We start from the raw sequence: 23,930 nt of genomic DNA, 5'->3' as shown, positions 1-23,930 counted from the left end.
ACTTCTCCACTTTTACCAGCAGCTTTCTGCACCATCACCATTTTTTTTTAAATGTCTGTGCTAGTATTTAAAAACAAACAAAGCTGCTATTTATAATAGCAGCTTTGAAAAAGATTCAGTATATGCAGTGTCAGTATATACCACGATTTCCATTTCTGAGTACTCACCTTTCCAGTTCGTTGAGTTAGTCATTAAGGCTGTAATGTATATGGGTGTATGTTTTTTGGGGGTTTTTTTTTTTCTCTTTTTAGGGTACTAGCAAACAACTGTTTAGTAATGTGCTTTAATAATAACTTTATTTTTCTATACCGCCATAGTCAGACGACTTCTAGGCGAAGAGGACTGGACATTCAGCGAATTACAAATGCATGGGGGGAATGTTACAGAAGAAAAAGGGTTGTAAGGGGAGGGAAAGTGAGAGGGGTTGTAAGGGGAGGGAAGTGAGAGGGGTTGCCTGAGAGATTGCTTCCAGTTTATAGGGGGAAAAGCGTGGTGAGCGAAGGTCGGTCTGTTTAGGTGATGAATTTGTCAGAGTGGTTTTGATTGATTTTCGTAATGCGTTGTAGGTCTGTCTGGTTTTATTTATGTAGGGGAGATTCTGTCACTGGGCTTGTTGCATAAACTGTTCCCAGGCAAAGCACAATACAGTCCTTGTTTAATCACATGCTGTAGTTCAGATTTCCAAAGTTAACTTAGTAGAGAGACTACCTAGACTTAGGGCTCCTTTTACGTAGCTGCGGTAGCGGCTTTAACGCGCGTGACTTTTTATCACGTGCTAACCCCTGCACTAGCCGGAAAACTACCGCCTGCTCAAGAGGAGGCGGTAGCGGCTAGCGCGGCCGGCGGTTTAGCGCACGGTATTACGTGCGTTAAACCGCTAACGCGCCTTCGTAAAAGGAGCCCTTACTTTTAGATCTTAACTTGATGTTTATGGGAAGCAAAGCTTAAAAATGTGGCTAGTTTGACTGAAAGTTTCAACCCTTCTTTTGGCAGGAATGGCCTTTTTTTTTTTTTCCCCAACTGTTTTTGAAAATCGAGATTTAAGATCCAGTTAAGAGAACTTCATGCATCTGCTGCTGAACAAATGTGTTCTGCCCTAGAATAAAGTTTAATTGAATTATGAACTTTTTTTTTTGGGTTCTGATGACTCATAACATTTAAACAGAGTTAAAAGCCCAGAAAATAAAATTAGACACAGAAGAGGAAACATCCAGAACGGAGTGGTTAGAGCGATGGTTTGCCAGAAGAGTCCAAAGAATCTGGTTCACAGACATTTACAGTTTTAAGCTGTTGGTTTGATTTCACAATACACGTGGTCTTAATCATACAGGCACTGCTTGCACATATTTGTATGTAGACGAGGCACTGAAAGAGCAAAAGTAAACTGAAGGGTGAACATTTGGCTTTATTTAGTCAGTGTTCAAACTATTAAGCTAAGTTTTTTTTCTTCTTTTTATGAATGTAACATAATAAACAGTATTGCTTATCATTTCATTTAGAAGTATGTAGGTCAAGGAACAGGATGTGGGTGATATCTTTTAAGCTGGACACTAGCTTGACTATTCATGCTGTCAGAGCAGCATTTGGCTCTGATTGGAGATCTGCGCAAATCAAGCTTAAGTATCAACACCAAGGTTGTTGAGGTTTTTTTTTTTTTTGCTGCTGTTTTTATTTAAAATGAAGGAAGAGGAGGAAGTTGACTTAAAAAAAAAATATTTTCCCCCTGCTGCATGTCATCTTTTGAAATTATTTTCTTCTTTTAAATCTTATAGGAGGAGTATCAGTCTCTTGTCTTTCTTGCTTTTCCCCCACCTCTTCTCTTCTCCTGGACTGGGAACAAACTCTTTGGGCTCCTTTCACAAAGTTGCGTTAGGGCCTTAACGCACGGAATGGCGCGCGCCCTAGCCGCTACCGCCTCCTTTTAAGCAGGCGATAATTTTTCAGCTAGCGTGTGCTAAAAACGCTAGCACACCTTTGTAAAAGGAGTCCTTTGCCTTTGTTTTGTTTTTCTTTGATGTTTTTTCAGGATTTGATTTCATATTTAACTCAGTGATTGTTGGTGGGTTGTTGTGGGGTTTTTTTTAGTTCCATGTTTGAATTTTAATTAATTTTATAAAATTTGACCTGTTAAGAACATAAGAACATAAGCAGTGCCTCCGCCGGGTCAGACCACAGGTCCATCCTGCCCAGCAGTCCGCTCCCGCGGCGGCCCAAAACAGGTCAAGACCTGTCTGAATCATCAGAAGTGGCTCCCTTGCCACCTTGGTTTCCCATTTAAGTCCTGCCTTCCTATCGAAGTCCTAGCCCTCCGGTCTTGCACATGCACGACCAGGTTAGTTTATACTCATTACCTGATTAACTTCCTATACTTGTGTTACATCCCAGCTCCTCCCTCAGTATCCCACGATCCCTTTATCCCTCAGGAATCCATCCAATCCCTGTTTGAATCCTTGTACCGTATTCTGCCTGATCACTTCCTCCGGTAGCGCATTCCAAGTGTCCACGACCCTTTGGGTGAAAAAAAACTTCCTTGCATTTGTTTTGAACCTGTCTCCCTTCAGTTTCTCAGAATGCCCCCTCGTATTTGCTGTCCCTTTCAGTCTGAAGAATCTGTCCCTATCCACCTTCTCTATGCCCCTCATGATCTTGAAGGTCTCTATAATATCTCCCCTGAGCCTCCTTTTCTCCAGAGAGAAGAGCCCCAGCCTATCCAGCCTCTCGGCGTATGAGCAGTGTTCCAGCCCTCTTACCAATTTCGTTGCTCTCCTTTGGACTCTCTCAAGTACCGCCATGTCCTTCTTGAGGTGCGGCGACCAATACTGAACGCAGTATTCCAGATGTGGACGCACCATCGCTCGATACAATGGCATGATGACTTCCTATCTTGTGCTCCATTTCCTTTGCTTTTTTTTCTTTTTTTAGGTTTTCCTTCTTGGATCAATTAGGTTTTACTCCCTCCTCCCCAACTTAGGTTCTTTATTCCTTTCCTTTTCTCATTTTTCTTTCTTTTTTGCCCTCGTTATACTTCCTCTGTTCTTCACCAGCATTTTGCTTCAAAGTAGTTAGTTCTATCAGATCTTCCGATGGGGTTTCAGGTAAAACAGAACCCCAGATGCATAACCTATTGTTCTGGGTGGGATGCTGTTGCTGTTGCCTAGCTACCATTAGAACCCTGGGTAGAACCCTGGTGTTGCTGCTAGTGGCAAAGCCTTGGAAGTTTAGGCAGGCCCCCAGCGGGATTTGGGCACAAGTGGTCACATGATTTCCATCCCTGGTGCTTTTACCTTAGATGCAGATGGGACTCCATCTGCACGGAGGAAGGATCCCACTGGAGGGAGATTTTTCATGTCAAATTAAAACATCATAGTTTAGGTGCTCTTGCCTTTTAGAACTGAGGCTTTCTCAGGGTCTTTTGCTAAGAACTCTGGCTGGTACAAGGCCTTGGTATGTGACAATGATAGTGGCAGAAAACCTCTGAGTGCCCCATGGTGAAATAAGCATCTAGAACAGGGGTGCCCACACTTTTTGGCTTGCGAGCTACTTTTAAAATGACCAAGTCAAAATGATCTACCAACAATAAAGTCTTTTAAAAAACACAAAGCACACTGTATGCAGAGAAAATGTTATCATTTATATTTGGGGGTTTATTTTTTCAAAGAGGTCAAGGCAGATGACTCTATGTCATCTCAGTAACAGCTATACAAAAATAGACAAATATACCCTCTCCCCTTTTACTAAACCGTGATAGCAGTTTTTAGCACAGGGAGCTGCGCTGAATGCCCCGTGCTACTCCCGACACTCATAGGCTCCCTGCGCTAAAAACTGCTATTGCAGTTTAGTAAAAGGGGGCCATAGTGCAAAATATAGACACAGATAAATTCGGACACATTTTGATCACTAAATTTAAAATAAAATAATTTTTCCTGTCTTTGCTGTCTGGTGATTTCATGAGTCTCTGGTTGCACTTCCTTCTTCTGACTGTAAATCCAATATTTCTCTTTCTTTCTCTTTTGTTCTGCCTCCTGCATGCTTCCTTTCCAGACCTCATTCCATTCCCCAACCAACATCTCTCCCTGCCCCTCCCCTTTCTTTCTTTCCTTCTTTCTCTCTCTCTGCCCCCTTTCTTTCTTTCTCTCTCTCTCTGCCCCTTTCTTTCTTTCTTTCTCTGTCTCTCTCTCTCTGCCCCCTTTCTTTCTTTCTCTTTCTCTCTCTGCTCCTCTTTCTTTCTCTCTCTGCCCCCTTTCTTTCTTTCTTTCTGCCCCCTTTCTTTCTCTCTCCCTGCCCCCTTTGTCTGTCTTTCTTTCTCTCTCTCTCTCTGCTCCCTTTCTTTCTTTCTCTCTCTGCCCCCTTTCTTTCTTTCTCTCTGCCCCTTTCTTTCTTTCTCTCTCCCTGCCCCCTTTGTCTGTCTGTCTTTCTCTCTCTCTCTCTCTCCCTGCCCTCTTTCTTTCTCTCTCCCTTCTTTCTTTCTCTCTTTCACTGCCCCCTTTCTTTCTGTCTGTTTTTCTCTCTCCCTGCCCCAAGCCACCGCCGCCAATTTAAGCAACTGCCACCGATTTAAGCCTGCTTTCCCGACATTGCAAAAGCCAGGCCCATGCAAGCGCCAGGCCAACAAGTATTCCCCCCCCCACACACACACATGCCAATTTTGACATCGGAGAGGAAGTTCCGGGCCAGTAAGGCAGCGATTGGCTGGCCCGGAACTTCCTCTTCATCAGAATTGACGTCGAGGAGAAGGCTTCTGGGCCAGCGCCTGGACATGCCTTTCCAGCTGTTGTTGTGGCGGTGGGCGGGGAAGCAGGGAGAGAGCCCATTCTTCTGCGATCACCTGTCCCATTGTCCCCACACACAGCTTCAGGACGCCGTCACTGAAAACGGGACATTTTGGCGTCCCAAAGTTGTGCATGGGGACAACGGGATAGGGGGATCAAAATGGGACGTATGGTCACCTTAACTATTACTACTATTTATTACTTCTATAGCACAGAAAGGTATACACAGTGCTGTAATATTTGGTGGCGTTAGCTTATGTCCATCAGATAGGGAACCAACTTTATGCCATAAAATGGCTCAGATCTTTGGCACTTTAAGAACATAAGAATAGTCTTACTGGGTCAGACCAATGATCCATCAAGCCCAGTAGGGTCTTTGCAAGGTCCAAGTGCTGTTCTGAGGTGGTGGTGTTAAAGGAGAAGTGTACTCTTACCATTAATTTTCTGCATGAGACCCATATTGCTTCGGAGGTCAAGACTACTAACTGGTTTTTGGAGTGATGCAGGGTATTTGTTTTCATCACATGGGTATGCCCTGTGGGTCAGTCACTATTTGTAGAATATATGGAGATGGAGTTGACGGGTATGTCATTGTGCCAGGCCAAATGCTACATCACCGGGTCTAGCTTGATGTTTGCATCAGTAATTTTTATTAATATGTATGTCCAGAACACTGGATTTGGTATTTTATTAAAATTTATAATTATTTCAAACATTTGTTAGAGGTCTTCTAGATAGTGATTCTGTCCCTCTCCCCACCTATATTTATCTAACATCTCTGTGAAGTTGAAACAAACCAATAATAATTGTGACTGCAGAGGAATGGGGAAAATTCAGAAAGAATAAATTAAGATAGTTGGTATAATTTTCAAAGTTCTCATTCTTCTTATGGATGGATGATTTCTTTATCGTAAATGTGCAACCTAAAGGAATTCAACTTTTTCGTAATTATTTATTTATTTGCATTTATAAATAAACAAGCACATAACCACATATGGGGTATAAGGCCATGTAAAAGGTAACTAGAAAAGAAAACAAAGGACAACATTTTGTTAATTCTTATATAAAGTTAAATAAACAACAAGATTCCCTTCAAATCCACTCAATAAGGACTTCAGCTTTTTACTCTCAACCTGTCCCCTTCCCAGTGTGTTCATATAAAGTATCCTCATGCTTTTCAAACTGTCCTTGCTAGTTTGTGGCAACTGAAGAAACATCTTATGTTACATTGAAAAGAGATCCTTTTAGGATAATAATAATCTAGATTAGAGAATGACACGATGGCTGTTACCCGCAGGTAGCCGCCGGTAACCCGCCACAATGGTGAGGAAAAACCTGTGCCCACCGTGGCTACGGGGACAAAGCCATTGTCCCCACAGTTAAGGGAGGGAACGCGCACAGTCACCTATCGCGCTCCCTCCCTCCTTACTGCCGCTGCTGAGTTGAAACAGCTCCCTTTCTCCCTCCCTGCCCCTTACCTTTGTGGCCGTGAGTCTAAATTGCCTTCTTACAGCAGCCAGAGCGTTGAAGCTGCGTCAGAGATGATCTTTACGGCAGCCATATGCAACTAAAATGCTTCGGCTGCTGTAAGAAGGCAATTTAGACTTGCGGCCAGAAAGGTAAGGGGCAGGGAGGTTTGTTGCACCGGGCCTGTTGTCTGGGGTGGGGTGGGGGTTAAAGCGCCACAAAGGTAAGGGACAGGGAGGAGGAAATGTGGGGTGGAGAGGAAAAGATGCTGAAGAGAAATGGGTAAAACAGAGTGGGGAGAAGGACGCTGAAAGCACATGGGGAAGACAGAGGGGGGAGAAGGACGCTGAAAGCACATGAGGATGACAGAGGGGGCGGAGAAGGACACTGAAAGGACATGGGGAAGACAGAGGGGGGAGAAGGATTCTGAAAGCACATGAGGATGACGGGGGGGGGGGAGAAGGACGCTGAAAGGACATGGGGAAGACAGGGGGGAAAAGGACGCTGAAAGGACATGGGGAAGGCAGAGTGGGAAGAAGGACGCTGAAAGGACATGGGGAAGACAGAGTGGGAGAAGACGCTGAAGGGAAATGGGGAACAGAGAGTGGGGAGAAGATGCTGCAGGGAAATGGGGTAGAGAGAGTGGGAAGAAGAACGCTGAAAGGACATGGGGAAGACAGAGTGGGAGAAGACGCTGAAGGGAAATGGGGAAGAGGGAGTGGAGAGAAGATGCTAGCAGGAAAGAAGACAGAGATGCCAGACTATGGGGGGAGCGGAGGGAAGAAGGGTGCCAGACCAATTTGGAAGGGGGGAAAAAGGGAGAGGCACAGTAACAGAACAAATGGAAGATGCAGAGAGAAGAGAGACAGTGGATGGAAGGAATTGAATGAGAAGATGAGGAAAGCAGAAACCAGACAACAAAGGTAGAAAAAAAATTCTATTTCTTTTTGCTTCAGGATAAAGTAGTATATTAGTTGTGTTGATAAAAATTTATAAACAAAGCCCTGCCAGCTGAACATCTCTTTCTCCAGTTCAGCAGCCAAAACTTTGATTTATAAGGAAGGAATAAGCTAAATATTGCAGTACTGAGGCTTGTATGGATGCTGTGGGGACGGTGACAGGACGGTGAATGGGATGGCAGTGACGGTGATGGGGCGGTGAATGGGATGGTGGTGATGGTGACGGGGCAGTGAAGGGAATGGTGGTGATGGGGCGGTGAAGGGGATGGTGGGCCAGGGTCGGTGCAGTGATGGGAACAGATTTTTTCCCTGTGTCATTCTCTAATCTAGATCAATGGTCTCAAACTCATTTTGGATTTATAGGTACTTGGAGGGTCTCAGAAAAAATAGTTAATGTCTTATTAAAGAAATGATAATTTTGCATGAGGTAGAACTCTTTAAGAACATAAGAAGTTGCCTCCACTGGGTCAGACCAGAGGTCCATCCTACCCAGTAGTCCGCACCCGCGGCGGCCCATCAGGTCCATGACCTGTCAGGTGTTCCTTTACTTGGCCCTATAATCCCCTTGTTTCTATCTATACTCTATCTGTACCCCTCAATCCCCCTATCCTTCAGGAATTTATCCAATCCGTCTTTGAATCCCCGTAGTGTACTCTGCCCTATCACAGCCTCCGGGAGCGCGTTCCATGTTTATAAATTTTTCCTTTTGGTTGAGTCTTAATAATAATATTGTATTTATAGCTAAAGAGACATATGATCAAGAAACTGTTTTATTTTACTTTTGTGATTATGATAAACATATCGAGGACCTCAAAATAGTACCTGGTGGGCCACATGTGGTCACTGGGCCTCGGGTTTGAGACCACTGATGTAGAGTGACTGTTGAATGCCTTATCAGAGAATTCGTCCACTCTTGGGCTGATTGCATACAGGTTCTTCTGCCTGAGGAAGCAGTGAATGCAGTGTGACGTGTCAGCCTGCTGTATGGGCCCGGTGACCTGTACATTGGTGACTGGTTACTACTGGGGATCAAGAGCATTGTACTCTTTGAACAATTCACGCCAATATTTAAAAAAGGATCAAGAGGAGTACCGGGCAACCATAGACCTGTGAGTCTCACGTCGGTCACTGGGAAGATGGTTGAGGCGCTGATCAAGGATAGCATAACCCGGCACTTAGACACACATGACCTGATGAGAGCCAGTCAACATGGATTCAGGAAAGGGAAGTCATGTTTGACAAACCTACTTAAATTTTTTGATACAGTGAACAGACAAATTGATAATGGAGAACCAGTGGATATTATATACTTGGATTTTCAGAAAGCGTTCGACAAGGTTCCACATGTAAGACTCCTCAGGAAACTGCAAGGCTATGGAATAGAAGGAGACATACTAAGATGGATAGGCAAATGGCTGGAGAACAGAAGGCAGAGAGTGGGCATAAATGGGAAATTCTCAGACTGGGAGACTGTGACTAACGGTGTGCCCCAGGGCTCGGTACTTGGGCCCATCTTATTTAATATCTTCATAAATGACCTGGAGGATGGAACATTCAGTGAGATCATCAAGTTTGCAGATGACACAAAGCTATGCCGGGCAATCAAATCGCAGAAGGACATTGAGGAACTCCAGAGCGACTTGAGCCGATTGGAGAATTGGGCAGATAAATGGCAGATGAAGTTTAATGTGGAAAAATGCAAAGTGATGCACTTAGGCAGAAAAAATAAGGAACACAAGTATAGTATGTCAGGTGCAACTCTGGGAAAAACCGAACAGGAAAGGGACCTGGGCGTATTAATCGATAGGACCCTGAAGCCGTTGGTGCAATGCGCAGCTGCAGCGAAGAATGCGAATAGAATGCTAGGCATGATAAAGAAGGGAATCACGAGTAGATTGGAGAAAGTAATACTGCTGCTTTATAGAGCGATAGTCAGACCACACTTGGAATACTGCATCCAACATTGGTCTCCATACCTAAAGAAGGATATAAAAATACTCGAGAGGGTGCAGAGACGAGCAACGAAGCTAATAAAGAGCATGGAGAACTTGGAATATGAGGAACGACTTAAGAGACTGGGATTGTTCTCCCTTGAGAAGAGGAGACTGCGAGGGGATATGATCGAGACTTTCAAAATACTGAAAGGAATCGACAAAATAGAGCAGGATAAAAAATTATTTACAATGTCCAATGTGACACGGACAAGAGGACATGGACTGAAGCTAAGGGGGGACAAGTTCAGGACAAATATCAGGAAGTTATGCTTCACGCAATGAGTGGTGGACACCTGGAATGCTCTCCCAGAAGAGGTAATTGCAGAATCCACCATTCTAGGATTTAAGGGTAAGTTAGATGTACATTTCCTTATGAGTGGCATAAGGTGACATAGGTAAGGGTAAGCTAGATGCACATCTCCTTATGAGAAGCTAGAGTGATATGGGGACTAAAACTATGCTAGGGTAAACCTGGCGGGGCCTCCGCATGTGCAGATCGCTGGACTAGATGGACCTAGGGTCTGTTCCGGAGATAGCACTTCTTATATTCTTATGTTATGTTCACCTCTCAGAATATTTTAATCCTGTGATGCTGACAGTACCTTTGGTCTCCATGACTGCACAGCTAGGGCAGACAGAGTAAGGTGATTTGTCCAAATCACTATGTCATAGCATATTAATGGGGGTTCCTTACTTGTACATTTTGCAATTAACCAGAACTAAAAGCGTTCTCTTGTGCTTCATGTTTGCCGTTTCTTTGCCCTTGTATTCTACCTTGATGTAGTATGGTGGACTGCTGTAGAGGATGAGATTCACCATGGAGAATGCTACTCGCTGGCTTTGTTTCTGAGAGACAACAGAGGCTTAAGTTGGAAAATGCTTCATGGGACTTAGGCATGGTGAAGCACAATGGCCTATTTGATGGATTTTTTCTATTTAATATCTTTTCTTGATGAACTTTAAGGGGCTCATAATCGAAACGGAAATACGTCTAAAAACCGGCCTAAATCGGCACTTAGACGATCAGTGAGACAAGTCGTTCAAGTGCCGATAATTGAACCGGGTTTTAGAAGTATCTAAAAATGACTTAGGCCTTCACAGTGCTGCAGCACGCCCAGAGCTAAAAGGGGCATTTTAGGAGGAGTGGTGAGGGCAAAATTTGGGCGGGACATGGGCCGTCCTAGACTTACTCATACTGTACAGTGGTGCCTCACACAACGAACTTAATTGGTTCCAGGAGCAAGTTTGTTATGCGAAAAGTTCGTTATGTGAAACGCGTTTTCCCATAACAATACATGTTAAAAAAAAATAATTCGTTCTGTAGCATAAAATATGCTAAGATGACATAAAAAAAGATAAATTTATCTTGTTAGAGCTGGTGTTAGACACAACTGGGGACTGCAAAGTCCAGGCAGAGGCTTACGGCTCTCTTTGACCAGGGGGGACAGTTGCCCTAGTTGCACTACCCTAACCCTATTCCTGCTATGTGTGACTGTGGTATTCTGTTAGCATGATATTTCTGTGTAGCATTCTATAATAATTTGGCTTATTCAATTTTCTTGATAGTAGAGGGGATATATGTGAAGGGGAGGGGAGACAGGGGTTTTGTTGATCCTTGCTGTGTATTATAATCACCCCCCACATACTCCCCAGTACCTTTTTAATCATCCCCCCTCGGTACCTTTTTTAATTCCTCCCATCTTTCCCAGCCAGTGGCGTACAGGCCAGAAGCGCAGAGATCAGGAGCAATTCCTCTGCACGCCTGTGTGGGCCCATGCCGATCTCCGAATGGCTGCAGTTAGTTCTTGTGAGTCCCGCGAGAGCTGACTGCAGCCATTCAGAGATCAGCGCAGGCCCAGGCAGTAGCACAGAAGGCTTGCTCTTGATCTCTGCGCTTCTGGCTGGGAAATTTGCTAGACCACCAGTTACGAGTGAGCGGGTGAGATTAAAGTTGCAGCAGTGGTGGCTTTTTTTAAAAAATATGTGGCGGCGGGGGGAGGTTTAAAAATATGCGGTGGCGGCAGAGGCTTAAAAATATGCAGCAGCGGCGGCAGGGGGGTTTAAAATATGTAGCGCCACTGCACAGGGAGCCAGGCGGAGAGAGGGCAGTTAAGGATGCAGCTCGGGCGACTTCGTTGTGTGAAACGAAGTTCGTTGTAGGAAGCAAGACATGAAGTTCGTTGTGCGCAGCGTTCGCTGTGCGAGGCGTTCGTTATGCGAGGCACCACTGTATGTATAACTGGAAGTTTTACAACACTGCCTAGATGGAACTTGGACGTTATGACTTAGGCCATCTAAAACCAGGTCTAAGTCACAAGAAGGTATCCAAAGTGATCAGATAACCACTGTAGGGACAAAGTACAGACCCCTACACACTCCCCCAGTGCCATAAAAATCGTAATAACAACTTTACATATTTGCCTCCAGAACATCAACACCAGGCAGCCTGGCCTAGGAAAGTAGAGCTTCACAGAGGTGGCTTAAGTGGTCTGGGGGGTGAGCTAGTGAATTATGGAGAGGAGGACCCAGGCCCATAAGACACTCTAACCACTGCATGCATGGTGAAACATGTGCACCCTCCAAAAAAACCCCAAACCCATGTGTACTGCCATATAAATGGCACTTGCAGCCATAAGGGCTATTGGGATGGGTGGGTCTAGTTGGTTCTAGGGGGTGTTTTGGGGGGCTCACCATGACCTATAAGGTTGTTGTGGTGAGATGTGTATGTGGCACCCTTTTTGTGAAGTTCACAGCAGTGCCTTGTAAGGTACCCCACTACTCTGGTGCAGTGTTTGGGTGTCCAGTCCATCACTTTACTGACCCCGCCTACGTCCAAAAGGTCTTTTTCTAGGCATTTTTGACTTGGATGAATTTTTGGACAAAAATGAGGTATAAAGATGGATGACTTAGCGGTTTGGACGATCAGACGGCTGGACGTACAGTTAGATGATTTTAGGGGGGGGGGAAAAAATGTTGGACGTATTTTTCGAAAATGGACCTTTTCCCTTGTCCGACTTTGAGTGATTAGCGACTTAGGCCCAAAACAGACTTAGACATATCTTTTGATTATGCCCCTCCACGCCATTTTCCATGTATTTTTTTAGTTCCATTTTCTTTTACTAAAAGTGCAATGCTTATTATCTTTTTATAATCTATGTGATCCAGCAAGGAAATTATCAGTGGAAATCTCTCCATAGAGATTTCTATGAATATGCTACAGATACCTTTGTAGTACTCATGGAGTTTTGTACAAGAAATTTTTGCCCTTTTTTTGTTATTTTTGCCTCTGTAAAATGGGTACTTTTAGATTCTGACAGCTCTCAGTCCCTGATTGTGCCTAGATAATAATTTAGTTTCTCAATGAAAATTGGAGGCTGAAGTGTTGAAAAGGCAATTCTATAACTTTGCACCTACAGGTAGGTGCCAAATATCCATGTATGTTATAGAATACTAATATGTATGCAGTTAAGAGGTACTAATGGGTACTTACCTGCATATGAGCTAGCCAAGATTCTATAAAATATCCATATATTAGGCCTAATTCTATAAACAGCAACTAAACCATAGGTGACTAGGAATGTGGCACTTAACACATGTCAATCTTAAGTTAGGTGCTGTTTATAGAATCATGCCTAGTGACACCTAAAGTGAACTTAGGTGCCAATCTGAACTTTAGGTACACCCTATATATGCCAGGATCTTCTTGGCCTAAATACTGGCACCTAAGTTGGGCGCCTACTAACACCAAAACAGTCCAAAACAGGCACCTACATGCCTACAATCTGCCCATGATCCATCCCTAACCATGCCTATTTTCTGGTAGACACCACCTTGGACTAGGTTCCTACCTGAAAGTGTTAGGTGCCTAGCACCCAATTAATTTTAATTTCAACCAATTATGAGGTTCTAATTGCTTGCTATCTGCTTTTTAAATAAGTTAGGTGCCGAGATTGGCTAGGTGCGCTGATCTAGGTGTCTTAACTTTAGGCATCTTTTACAGAATCTGCTAGATACTAGAGTGTATGTGAGAGGGCATTGATATGGGTGGGCAATGTGCAACTTTACCGGATATATGTGTAATTTACAGAATACTGTAAGTCAGGGGTGCGCAAATGGTCGATCGCATTGCCTTTGCAATCTTTTTCTTCCTGCCTCCCCGGGCCAGGCGCGTACAAGCGCAAGACTCACAAGACTTCATCTCCAACGTCAATTCTGGTGCCGGAGAGGAAGTTCTGGGCCAGCCAATTGCTGCCTGGCTGGCCTGGAACTTCCTCTCCGACGTTAGAATTGACATCAGAGGTTAAAGCATGTGGGCCCGGTGCTTCTACGTGCCAGGTCTGGCTCGGGGAAGCAGCAGGGAGAAATCGGCATAGTGGCTTGGGGGGGGGAGGTTGTAGGGAAAGAATCAAGGAAGAGGAGAAATCGGCGCAATGGCTTGGGGGGCAGGGGGAGAGAGAAAGAAAGGCAGAAATAGAGGGGCAGGGGGAAGGAGAGAGAAAGAAAGAGAGACAGAAAGAAAAGGGGAAGGGGCAGAAAGAAAGAAAGAAATATTGGATTTACAGAAGAAGGAAGTGCAACCAGAGACTCATGAAATTACCAGAGAAAAAGGTAGTAAAATTATTTTATTTTCAATTTAGTGATCAAAATGATTTTGAGAATTTATATCTGCTGTCTATATTTTGCACTATGGCCCCCTTTTACTAAACTGCGATAGTGTTTTTTAGCTCAGGGAGCTATGAGCGTCAGGAGCTGCGAGGGGCATTCAGTGCAGCTCCCTATGCTAAAAACTGCTATCATGGTTTAGTAAAATGGGAGGGGGTATCTACTATAATAAAACCCTAGCCACGCATGCACACTCTTACCTGTGTATTCCATGATCTATGATCAGTAGGTCCATGGCCGGCAAGAGTGCGTATGTGAGCTTACAACGGCCCCGCATTCACGGTCTGGCTGGCTCCCTTACTAAAGTTTATCGCGGTGGGGGCTTCTCTTGCATCCGGCCCTTTGTCCAAAGCTTCTCCGAAGGCTGGCTCCCATGAAAATGTTATTTTTCTGTTTAAAGCCTCGGCGGCAGCTTCTCTCAAGAACCGCATCAGCATTGGAAACCTCTCTGACATCACAACGTCAGAGACAAGGCTTCTGACCCTGGTGTGCCTCTTGAGAGAAGCTGCCGCGGTGGCTTTAAACAGAAAAAATAACATTTTCATGGGAGCCAGCCTTCGGAGAAGCTTTGGACACAGGGCCGGATGCAAGAGGAGCCGCCACCGCGAAAAGCTTTAGTAAGGGAGCAAGCCAGACTGCGAGTGTGGGGCCGTTTCTAAGCGCGGATCAGTCGAGGAGCCGCCTCTGCCCGCGGCTTTGAAATTTGGCAAGGGAGCCGGCTGCACAGGGAATGGGGTGGGGAACTTCTAAAATGTAAGGTGGCCTGGCCTACCAAAAGCCCCAAGGCTGCATGGTTTGCAGGTAAGGGAGAAGGGTTCCTAATGGACAGTGGGGAAGGTACAAGTAAGGGAGAAGGGCTACTGCTGGACAGGAGGGAGCAGGGAATGGGGTGGTGGTGACAAATAAAGGTGAAGGGCTACTGCTGGACAGGGGGAGCAGGTTATGGGGGGTGCTGCTGCTGGACAGGGAGGAGGTAAAAGTAAGAGAGAAGGGCTGCTCGCACCCGTTAATGTAACAGGCTAAAAAACTAGTATTAGTCTATTTTTGTATAGTTATTACTGAGGTGACATTGCATATTTTAAAGTCATCTGTCTTGACCTCTGAAACCCCCCCCCTCCCAAATACAAATGATAATTAACATTTTCTCTGCGTACAGTGTGCTTTGTGTTTTATTAAATTTTTTTGTTGGTAGATCATTTTGACTTAGTCATTTTAAAAAGTAGCTTGCAAGCCAAAAAAGTGTGGGCACCCCTGCTGTAAGTTATGGGTGAATGTAGTACCACATTGCTGTGAACACTTGCCCAGCTGTTGATATGGTGCAGCTGATCGCAGCTACATGTTTGCACATGGTACCTTATCTCTATATTCTATAATGACACCTGCATAAGTGTAGAATACCATGAGGCACAATCATTTTTGGTGTTAACTTCAAGTTTCAAGTTTCAAGTTTATTTCATTCTTGATATATCGCCTATATAAACATTCTAGGCGATGTACATAGTATAATAAAACATAGAAACATTAATATACTTTAAAAACAACAAAATTCAAAAATGACTAACAATAAAGCAGGGAAAGAGGGAACAAAGTTACAATAAGGGCATAGGAAAAAAAGGGAAAAAACAAAAGGTTGGGTAAATTGTTACAAGGCACTCTTTATGATTATTAATATAGATCAAATAGATACGTTAAAATATTAGAGATCGTAAGCGTCCCTAAACAAATAAGATTTTAAAAGTTTTTTAAAAGCTAAAGTATCATGTTCAATTCTAAGATACTGAGGGAGGGAGTTCCATGATTGTGGGCCTGCTACAGTGAAAATATCAGCTCTTCTTGTGCCGATGATTTTTAAGGAGGGGATAGTTAGTAAATTTGATTCTGATGAGCGTAAAGAGCGTTGTGGTTTGTAAGGGATTAAAGATTTTGAAATGAATTGTGGCTCGCTAGATGATAGGGTCTTAAAGATTAGAAATAGAATTTTATACAATATCCTGTGGTTAATTGGTAGCCAATGTGCGTCAATCATCAGTGGGGATACATGATCAAATTTTTTTGCGTTGTAGATAAGTTTAATTGCCGTGTTCTGAATTATTTGGAGTCGCCTTCGTTCCTTCTGTGTGATATTTAAGAATAGTGCGTTACAGTAATCGATTCTTGCAATGATAAATGAATGTATTAAGATATTTATGGAAGAGGGGTTTAGAAATTTGGAAATGGCTCTTATCTGACGTAATTTGAAGAAACAGTTTTTAACAACAGAGGAAATGTGATCGTGGTAAGATAGATTATCATCAAGTGTAACCCCGAGAATTTTAATTGATGTTTCGGAACTGATAGGGAGATTATTAAGAAGAAATGGTTGTGCGAGACGTATATCTTTTTTCCAGTTGAATAGAATGGATTTGGTCTTATTGATATTTAATGATAATTTATTTGAATTCAACCAGTTATATATTTGTTTTAATTTGTGGTTTATGGAAGCGATGTCTGTATTATTTTCGGGATCTAGAGGATGGAGTAATTGAATGTCGTCGGCGTATGCGTATGGAATAAAACCGATGGACTGACAAGTTTCTAACAATGGCGATAAAAAGATGTTAAATAAGAGGGGAGATAAAATGGATCCTTGTGGGATTCCAAATGTTGAGGTAAAAATAGTAGAGTCTTCGTTATTAAATTTCACGGATGAAGTTCGATTATTAAAATAAGACTTAAACCAGTCGAGAACAGTACCGCTTAAACCTTTTTCTTCTAGTCTATTTAACAGTAGGTCGTGATCAATGGTGTCGAAGGCGGCTGAGATGTCAAGGGAAAAGAGGATTACGGATTTGTGATGATCGAGATGGTATTGAATGTTGGTGGTTAGACCTATTAGAGAGTGTTCTGTACTGTAATATTTCCTAAATCCGGTTTGATGTGGATGTAGTGCGTTTGTTTTTTCAAAAAAATCCGAAAGCTGGTTAAAAATTAGTTTTTCGGTGAGTTTGGCCAAGAATGGAATATTCGCTATCGGGCGGTAGTTAGATAAATCGTTTATACTGGCTTTATAATTTTTGATGATTGGGGTGATTGATGAAAATTTCCATTGAGATGGTACTGTAGATGAAAGTAGGCTGTTTTGGATAATGGACAGAATGAAAGGACCAAAATGAGAAAAGTATTTTTTCAGAAAAAAAGGAGGGATTATTTCTGATCGGGAGCTTTTAGTGTTTACTTGGGAGAAGAGAGTTTCGATGTCTTTTAATGATGGGATAGAAAAGTTTGAACATTTGGCTGTTGGAAGATAATTAGATTGATTAAGGTTAGAATTAGTGTTAGATGTAGTTTGAGTGAAGGAATTCCGAATTGTGTTTATCTTAAGATTAAATGCGTCAGCTAAGTCTTGGGCTTTGAGCGAAGATATGCGGGAGGAGGTTTTTAATTTATTTATGGGATCCATTGATTTTAAAATATTGTAAAGGGTAGAGGAGTTTTTAGCTTTTTCAATTTTTTTAGAAAAGTAGGACTTTTTGGCCAAATTAATTTTAGTTTTGTATATCTTAACCATATCCTTGTAATTTTGTAGGTTGTCTGGAGTCTTATTTTTACGCCATTTTCTTTCTAATGAGCGTAATTGTTGTTTAGTTAAGTGTAACTCTGCACTATACCAGGGATTATTAGACTTGCGTATGGAGATGGTTTTAGAAATCAGGGGTGAAGTTGAATCTAAGAGAAATGTCAAGGATGAGTTCCAAGCTGATAGTTGATTTGTAATAGAATTGGAGTAAGTAGTTAGAATGTCTGGGTCGAGGATGGAGGTTAAATCTTTATCTTCCAGGTTTTTAAACTCTCTAAAGGTAACAGTTTTAGTTTTGGGTGATGTGTCAGTATGAATATTTCTAGGCATGTGGATTCTGAAAGTTATAAAGTGATGATCTGACCAAGGGATAGGAGAGACCAACAGATCAGAGAAGTTTGATCTTTGTGAAGATGGTAAGAAAATCATGTCCAATGTATGATTTGCAATGTGTGTTGGGACCGTTATTTGTGGGTGGATGTTAAGAGGGTTGAGAACGTTTAGTAAATCTTGTGTAGTAGGGTTCAGAGGATCATCAAAATGGATATTTAAGTCACCAAGGATGTATGGAATATTGGTAGATGAAGAAAAATCAAATAAAGTATCTTGGAGTAATGAAAGTTTGTTAGCGTTTAAAGGTGGTGGGACATATAATAAAAGAAAGTTGATATGGCTGTTAAAATTACATTTTAATTGTAAGTATTCAATTGGAGCAGATTTTGGAGATTTGTCTAATAACTTCATTATGCCCTGGTGAGTGCCCTGTACTGATTTGACCCCATAGTGTTTTGGGGACAATGGACAGATTTGTTGGATCAGTATTTCTTGTCTTTTAATGTTTAGGGAAAGTGGGAGCAACCTTAAATTACCTCTGCTAGGGTTATAGCCTACAAGTCCCATCTTTGACATTTTTATTTTTTCTGCTACTCTAATGGAAGTGTGCGTTCTTGTTTTTTTGTTTTAAACTCTTTTTTTTTTTTGCGAAGTATAATATGAGCCAAGTGCTTCCTTATAAGCATTGTTTATTACAGAAGGACACAGATTTAAAGTGCTGCTGTATCAGAGCTAACCTAAGCCAACAGTTAAATCCTGCCAAACTTTTGTATCATGAAGTTATATACGGTATCTTTGTACATGCCTTTTATTTGGGGGATGGGGAATAGGTGAGGAAAGCCTGGAATCAAAATATGAACTATCAGTAACAGAACTATGGATAATGTTATAAAGCAGAGGTGTCCAACCTGAGGCCTAAGGGCCGCATGCGGCCCCGTGAAGTATTTTTGTGCGGCCCCGGTCGAGGGCGTTTTCCTCTGCTGCCCCTGGGTGTTTACCGTCATGCCAGCTCCCTCCTCTATCTTGCTGCAGCGTTTGTGCGGCCCCAGAAAATCTTTTTTCGGCCAATGCGGTCCAAGGAAACCAAAAGGTTGGACACCCCTGTTATAAAGATTCTTAAGAAATAAAGACAACGCTGTTTGGAAATATATGAGGGAATACACTACAGGTGTTAGTCTTCTGATTGTGGGATTAGGTTTCGACATGTTTGGTATTTTGCTGTATTCTCCTTCTCGCCTCCTAGAACTTGTTCTCACAGCTCCAGCTCAGAAATTAATGAATGGAAACACCCAGAAGCCCTCTGCTTCACTTGTCTTGGGTGCTCAGCTGCTCGCAAAGGTTGGAAGTTTACAAGGTTCAGAAACGATGAAAGACAGACACACCCTGCCACACGATGAATAGTTTTTAGAGGGAAGGGAGGGGGGAGGAGTGTTAAGGCAGATGCAGGGTGGGCTGCAGAAACTCAACTGCTGGGAAATGCTGCTTTTGTAACTTCTCTCTTCAGGAGCTACTGGACTGATAGGGACTCTTAGGGCTAGATGGTCTGCGCATGCGTTTTGTGCCCGTTTTTGCTGTTTTGTTTTTTGTTTTTTACGGGCCCTGACTCTCCTGCTCTCCCAGGGAAGAGCGATCCCCGGCGGCAGCAGCCTCTTCCCCTTCGCCGACACTGCCGTTCACTGCCCTGGTTAGATTCACTAGCTCTGCTCTCTGCTCCTTCCAGCTGAGTCCTGCTCTTGCTGCCCCGATTCTCCTGCTCTCTGCCGCCCTTCCCCGCAGTGGAGCCCTGCTTTAAAACCACAGGCTCGCACTGCGGGGAAGGGTGGCAGAGAGCAGGAGAGTCGGGGCGGCAAGAGCAGGGCTCGGCTGGAAGGGGCAGAGAGCAGAGCGACTCCATTCTCAGCTGTGAATTAGCAAAAGGCCTAGAAACATTGAGCAAAGAAGTTAGGGAGAGAAAAGTGGCAGAGAGCAGGAGAGTTGGGGAGCCAGAGAGAGAAGAGTCGGGGCAGACAGTACTCTGAGTGGAGCCTCACTAAAGACAGAATCGGGGAAGAGAGCAGTTTTTTTACACAAATGACTGGTCCTCACCAGTCACTTGTCCTTGATCGTTCAGCCAGTCGGTATGTCAGGAAAAAAGGGTATTGAATTGCGTCCTTCCTGCTTTGCATGCCGATTCCCCTCATTTGCATGCACAGATCAGGATCAGATTGCTACATAGGTTAGTGAATCGGGTCGGAGGGAAACCGGGTCGCAAAGGGCTCGCAAACCAATCGGTACATGATCGGTTTGCTTAGTGAATCTAGCCCTTAGACTGGCATTCTACATCTTTGGTACTGTTGTACCTTCCATGTTCTCTCTCCTCCCTTCATCTTTATCACTACTTTACTGAATATATAACACTTTTTTTGCCCTCTCTATTCGCTCAGTATGAAAAATAAAAATATCTTTAACGCAGATTGTTTGCCTCAGCAATAACTCTTTAGTGCTACAATTTACCCCCCTTTTACAAAATCATAGTGCAGTTTTTAGTGCTGACAGTGGCGGTAACAGCTCCAACGCTCATAGGATTTCTATGAGCGTCGGAGCTTTTGCCACCGTGGCCGGTGATTAACAAAACACGCTACAGTTTTGTAAAAGGGGTATTATTTTGTCATTTTCTTTTTCTTTTTTTTTATACATAATCATATTTTCCACTTTACAACGTAAGTTCACAAAGAAGCATTTATCTTTAGGCATAATATTTTCTAAATTGAAACAAGAACTTTTACATGCTTGTTCTTGCAGGATCCATTACCATTTGGGGACGTTATATATTTATTTCTTGGTGAGAGAGCCGGCAGATGTCCCAACTGAGTGAATCTCTTTGTCCAGGGCCTAAAGGGCCAGATGAAGGAGCTCCGGCAGACAACAGTCTTTTAATCTCAGAACTTCAGGGTAAGTTGCTTACAAAGTCTCTCTATTTATTGCATTTGTCAATATCTGCTTTTTTTCATATTGAAGGATGTCGGTATGTGTATTTTTAAAAATCTTTGTTTTCCACATCAGTATACTGCGACTTACTAATTGTTTCATTGTTGTATTATGAAATCTGTCACTCTTCAATCACTGCATTTAAATAAACATGCCGTCTTGTCTATAATGCCACTTTTGAAAAAGATGTGCTGTGTTAGTTTTCCACCTATCCAGTTTCTTACTCATTTGTTTTCTTGAGGTGTCCAGTAAACTCGTGTATATTGTAGCAAACAAATTGAACTGTGTGTAGTCATGCGGACTATAAACTCGTGTTATTTCTTCTTTCAAAGCACTCGGGCTACTGATTATTAATATAAGTTAGTGTAATGCATTCTAAGAGAGTTTCCAGGTCAAATACAATACAGTCCTTCTTTAATTATATCATATAGTCCAGGTTTCCAAAATTAATGTAGACCAGTGGTTCCCAAACCTGTCCTGGGGGACCCCCAGCCAGTCAGGTTTTCAAGATATCCCTAATGAATATGCATGAGAGAGATTTGCATACCTGTCACTTCCATTATATGCAAATCTCTCTCATGCATATTCATTAGGGATATCTTGAAAACCTGACTGGCTGGGGGTCCCCCAGGACAGGTTTGGGAACCACTGATGTAGACAGACTGCACAGATGTACTCTTTAAATCTTGATTTATTTATTTTGTGCTGTGTTTGAAAAACTTTGAGGAGGATTCCACAGTCGGGTGCCTCCATTTAGGTACCCTGAGGATATGCAGTGGGAGACTGTTCTATAATGGCACTTGGGCACCCAGGTTCCACTATAGCAGGGCTACTCAGTTCTGGTCCTTGAGGTACACAGGCGGGCCAGGTTTTCAGGATATCCATAATGAATATGCATTAACCTAAAGCCTAAGCTTGGAGTTTTTTTTTCCAGTAAGTTAAAAAGCTGCCTATTGGATAACTCAAATTCTTAAAACCAGCTATTAAATATTTAATAAAAACAAGTATTATCTGAATCAATTCAATTTTAAACTTATCAAATCAATTTTAATCATTTCAATACTTTTACAACTTGCCAATACTTAATTTATTAATAAACATCAGAATAATTTAGTCAGTAAACCTAATCCCCATCACTCACACTCACACTCACTTCCCAATTTCACACACAAACTACAGTCATTGTGATTACTTTTATCCAAAACTGGATCTTGGTTAGTTCATGAGTTCATTAGTCCATGATCATCTAGTCAGAGAGGCTTCAAACTGAGAGTTGCACAACAGTCTAGCACAGTGTTTTTCAACCTTTTTACACCCGTGGACCGGCAGAAATAAAAGAATTTTTTTGTGGACCGGCAAACTACTAAGACTGAAATAATAAAAAAAAACATTTTCTGCCCCGTCTCTGCGAGCTCGGTCCCCGCAAACCATCTGATCCCATCTGCACAAGCCTCATGGGATCCCATCTGCACAAGCCTCATGATTTTATATTGAACATATTTTATTAAAGTATAAAAAGAAACAATATTTTGTACAATTGTCATTTTATAAATACAAATATACAGAGCAAGGACCAACAAAACCCCTGTCTCTCTTCCCCTTCACATATATCCCCTTCACATATATATGACCAGGAAGCAGAATTACTGACATTTTCAGATGTGACGCGGACAAGAGGTCATAGCCTAAAACTGAATGGCAGCAGGTTCAGGACAGATGTCAGAAAGTTCTGTTTCACACAGAGAGTGGTGGGCGCTTGGAATGCTCTCCCGGAGGAGGTGGTGGCAGAAAATACTGTGCTGGGTTTCAAACGCAAGTTGGATGCACACCTTCTTGCAGATCATATTGAGGGATACGGGAAATCCGGGTCTCCAAAAAGGAGCACCTAAATGGGCCTCCGCATGTACGGATCACCGGACTAGATGGACCTCGGTCTGATTCGGTGAAGGCATTTCTTATGTTCTTATGTTATGTACTATCAAGAAAACTGAACAAGCCAAATTATTACCGAATGTTACACAGAAATATCATAATAACAGAATACTGCAGTCAGGGCCGGATTTAGATGAAAAGAGGCCCTAGGCTATTCCACTTATGAGGCCCTTTCACCTCCCATTTTTAAGTTTGTAAATTACATGAAAGATAATAAAATACATCATTACTGTGATATATATCAATATGTTAAATGAAACGTTGTTATTGGCACTAACCTTTATAAAAAATGTGACACGGATAATAAATAAAAAAAAGTCGAGAAAACTTATTTAGACATTTATTCTCAGCACCATATATAGTACTTGTAACAATAACTAATCAAACATAACACACAACATTGTCCCTTCCTATGTCCATAGTGCCCCCAGTGCGTCCTTCCTCACCTCCCCCCCCCCTCCGATGCCCGCCTGCCTCCCATCCCCCTTCCATTGAACACCCCCCCATGCCATCCTGCCTGCCTGCCTTCCATTAAACCCCCCCCCCCCCCTCCGATGCCAGCCTGCCTGCCTCCCATCCCCTTTCCACTGAAACCCCCCACCTCACCCCACCCCCCGATGCCAGTCTGGGCCGCCCTGTCCTGACGGATCCTCGTTTTGCCTCTCTCCCCACGGGGCTGGGCTTTGCCCAGCTGTTTCCGGACTGACGTCTTTCCCTCCCCGATCCTCCTCCCAGGGCGAGAAAAAGAAAGGGAGAAGCCGAGTCGGCGCCCCGTTGCGGCCGGAGCCGGTTCTGATCCCGAAGCGTAGAATTTCTCCTTATATTCAGTTCAGTGTTCACTGTTTTTAGAATAGTGTAATTTTAATTTTGCTAACAATTTGAATGTAGGCCCCTCTTGATCTTGAGGCCCTAGGCTGAAGCCTAGTTAGCCTATAGGAAAATCCGGCCCTGACTGCAGTCACAGTGTTATGGGTCAGAGAGAGTCCTAAGCCAGCTGGAAGATAAAGAAGCACTGCCTGGGCTTTGCAGACCCCAGTTATGCCTCTAGCAGGATATATATTTCAAATCTGATATATTCTAATGGCAAAATAGAAATAAAATGATTTTTTTTTCTACCTTTTGTTGTTTCTGGTTTCTGCTTTTATCTTCTTTTCACTCTTTTCCTTCCAGCGTCTGCCCTGTCTCTTCAATCCAGCATCTGACCATTCCATACACTCTCTGCCCCTTCCAGAAACTGTCTGTCTCCCCCTGCCATCTCTCCTCTAGGCCTCCCCCCCATTGGTCTGGCATC

The 23,930-nt window shown here is 43.1% G+C and overlaps 1 protein-coding gene across 4 annotated transcripts in view; it reads left to right on the top strand.

The window, feature by feature from the left end:
• The window catches only part of MDFIC (MyoD family inhibitor domain containing), a 211,497-nt gene that overhangs the window by 1,276 nt on the left and 186,291 nt on the right, over positions 1–23,930 (top strand). For all 4 annotated transcript variants that reach the window (XM_033958287.1, XM_033958284.1, XM_033958286.1 and 1 more), the window contains exon 3: positions 20,522–20,671. In XM_033958287.1, coding sequence (XP_033814178.1) covers positions 20,578–20,671 — 94 coding nt within the window. In that variant the 5' untranslated portion in view covers positions 20,522–20,577. The remainder of the gene's footprint in view (positions 1–20,521; positions 20,672–23,930) is intronic.

This window comes from Geotrypetes seraphini, chromosome 9 (assembly GCF_902459505.1).
Source record: "Geotrypetes seraphini chromosome 9, aGeoSer1.1, whole genome shotgun sequence".
In the NCBI taxonomy this organism is placed as follows: Eukaryota; Metazoa; Chordata; class Amphibia; order Gymnophiona; family Dermophiidae; genus Geotrypetes; species Geotrypetes seraphini.
The sequence above is the reverse complement of the archived record's forward strand: the minus strand, read 5'-3'. Positions and strand labels throughout refer to the sequence as shown.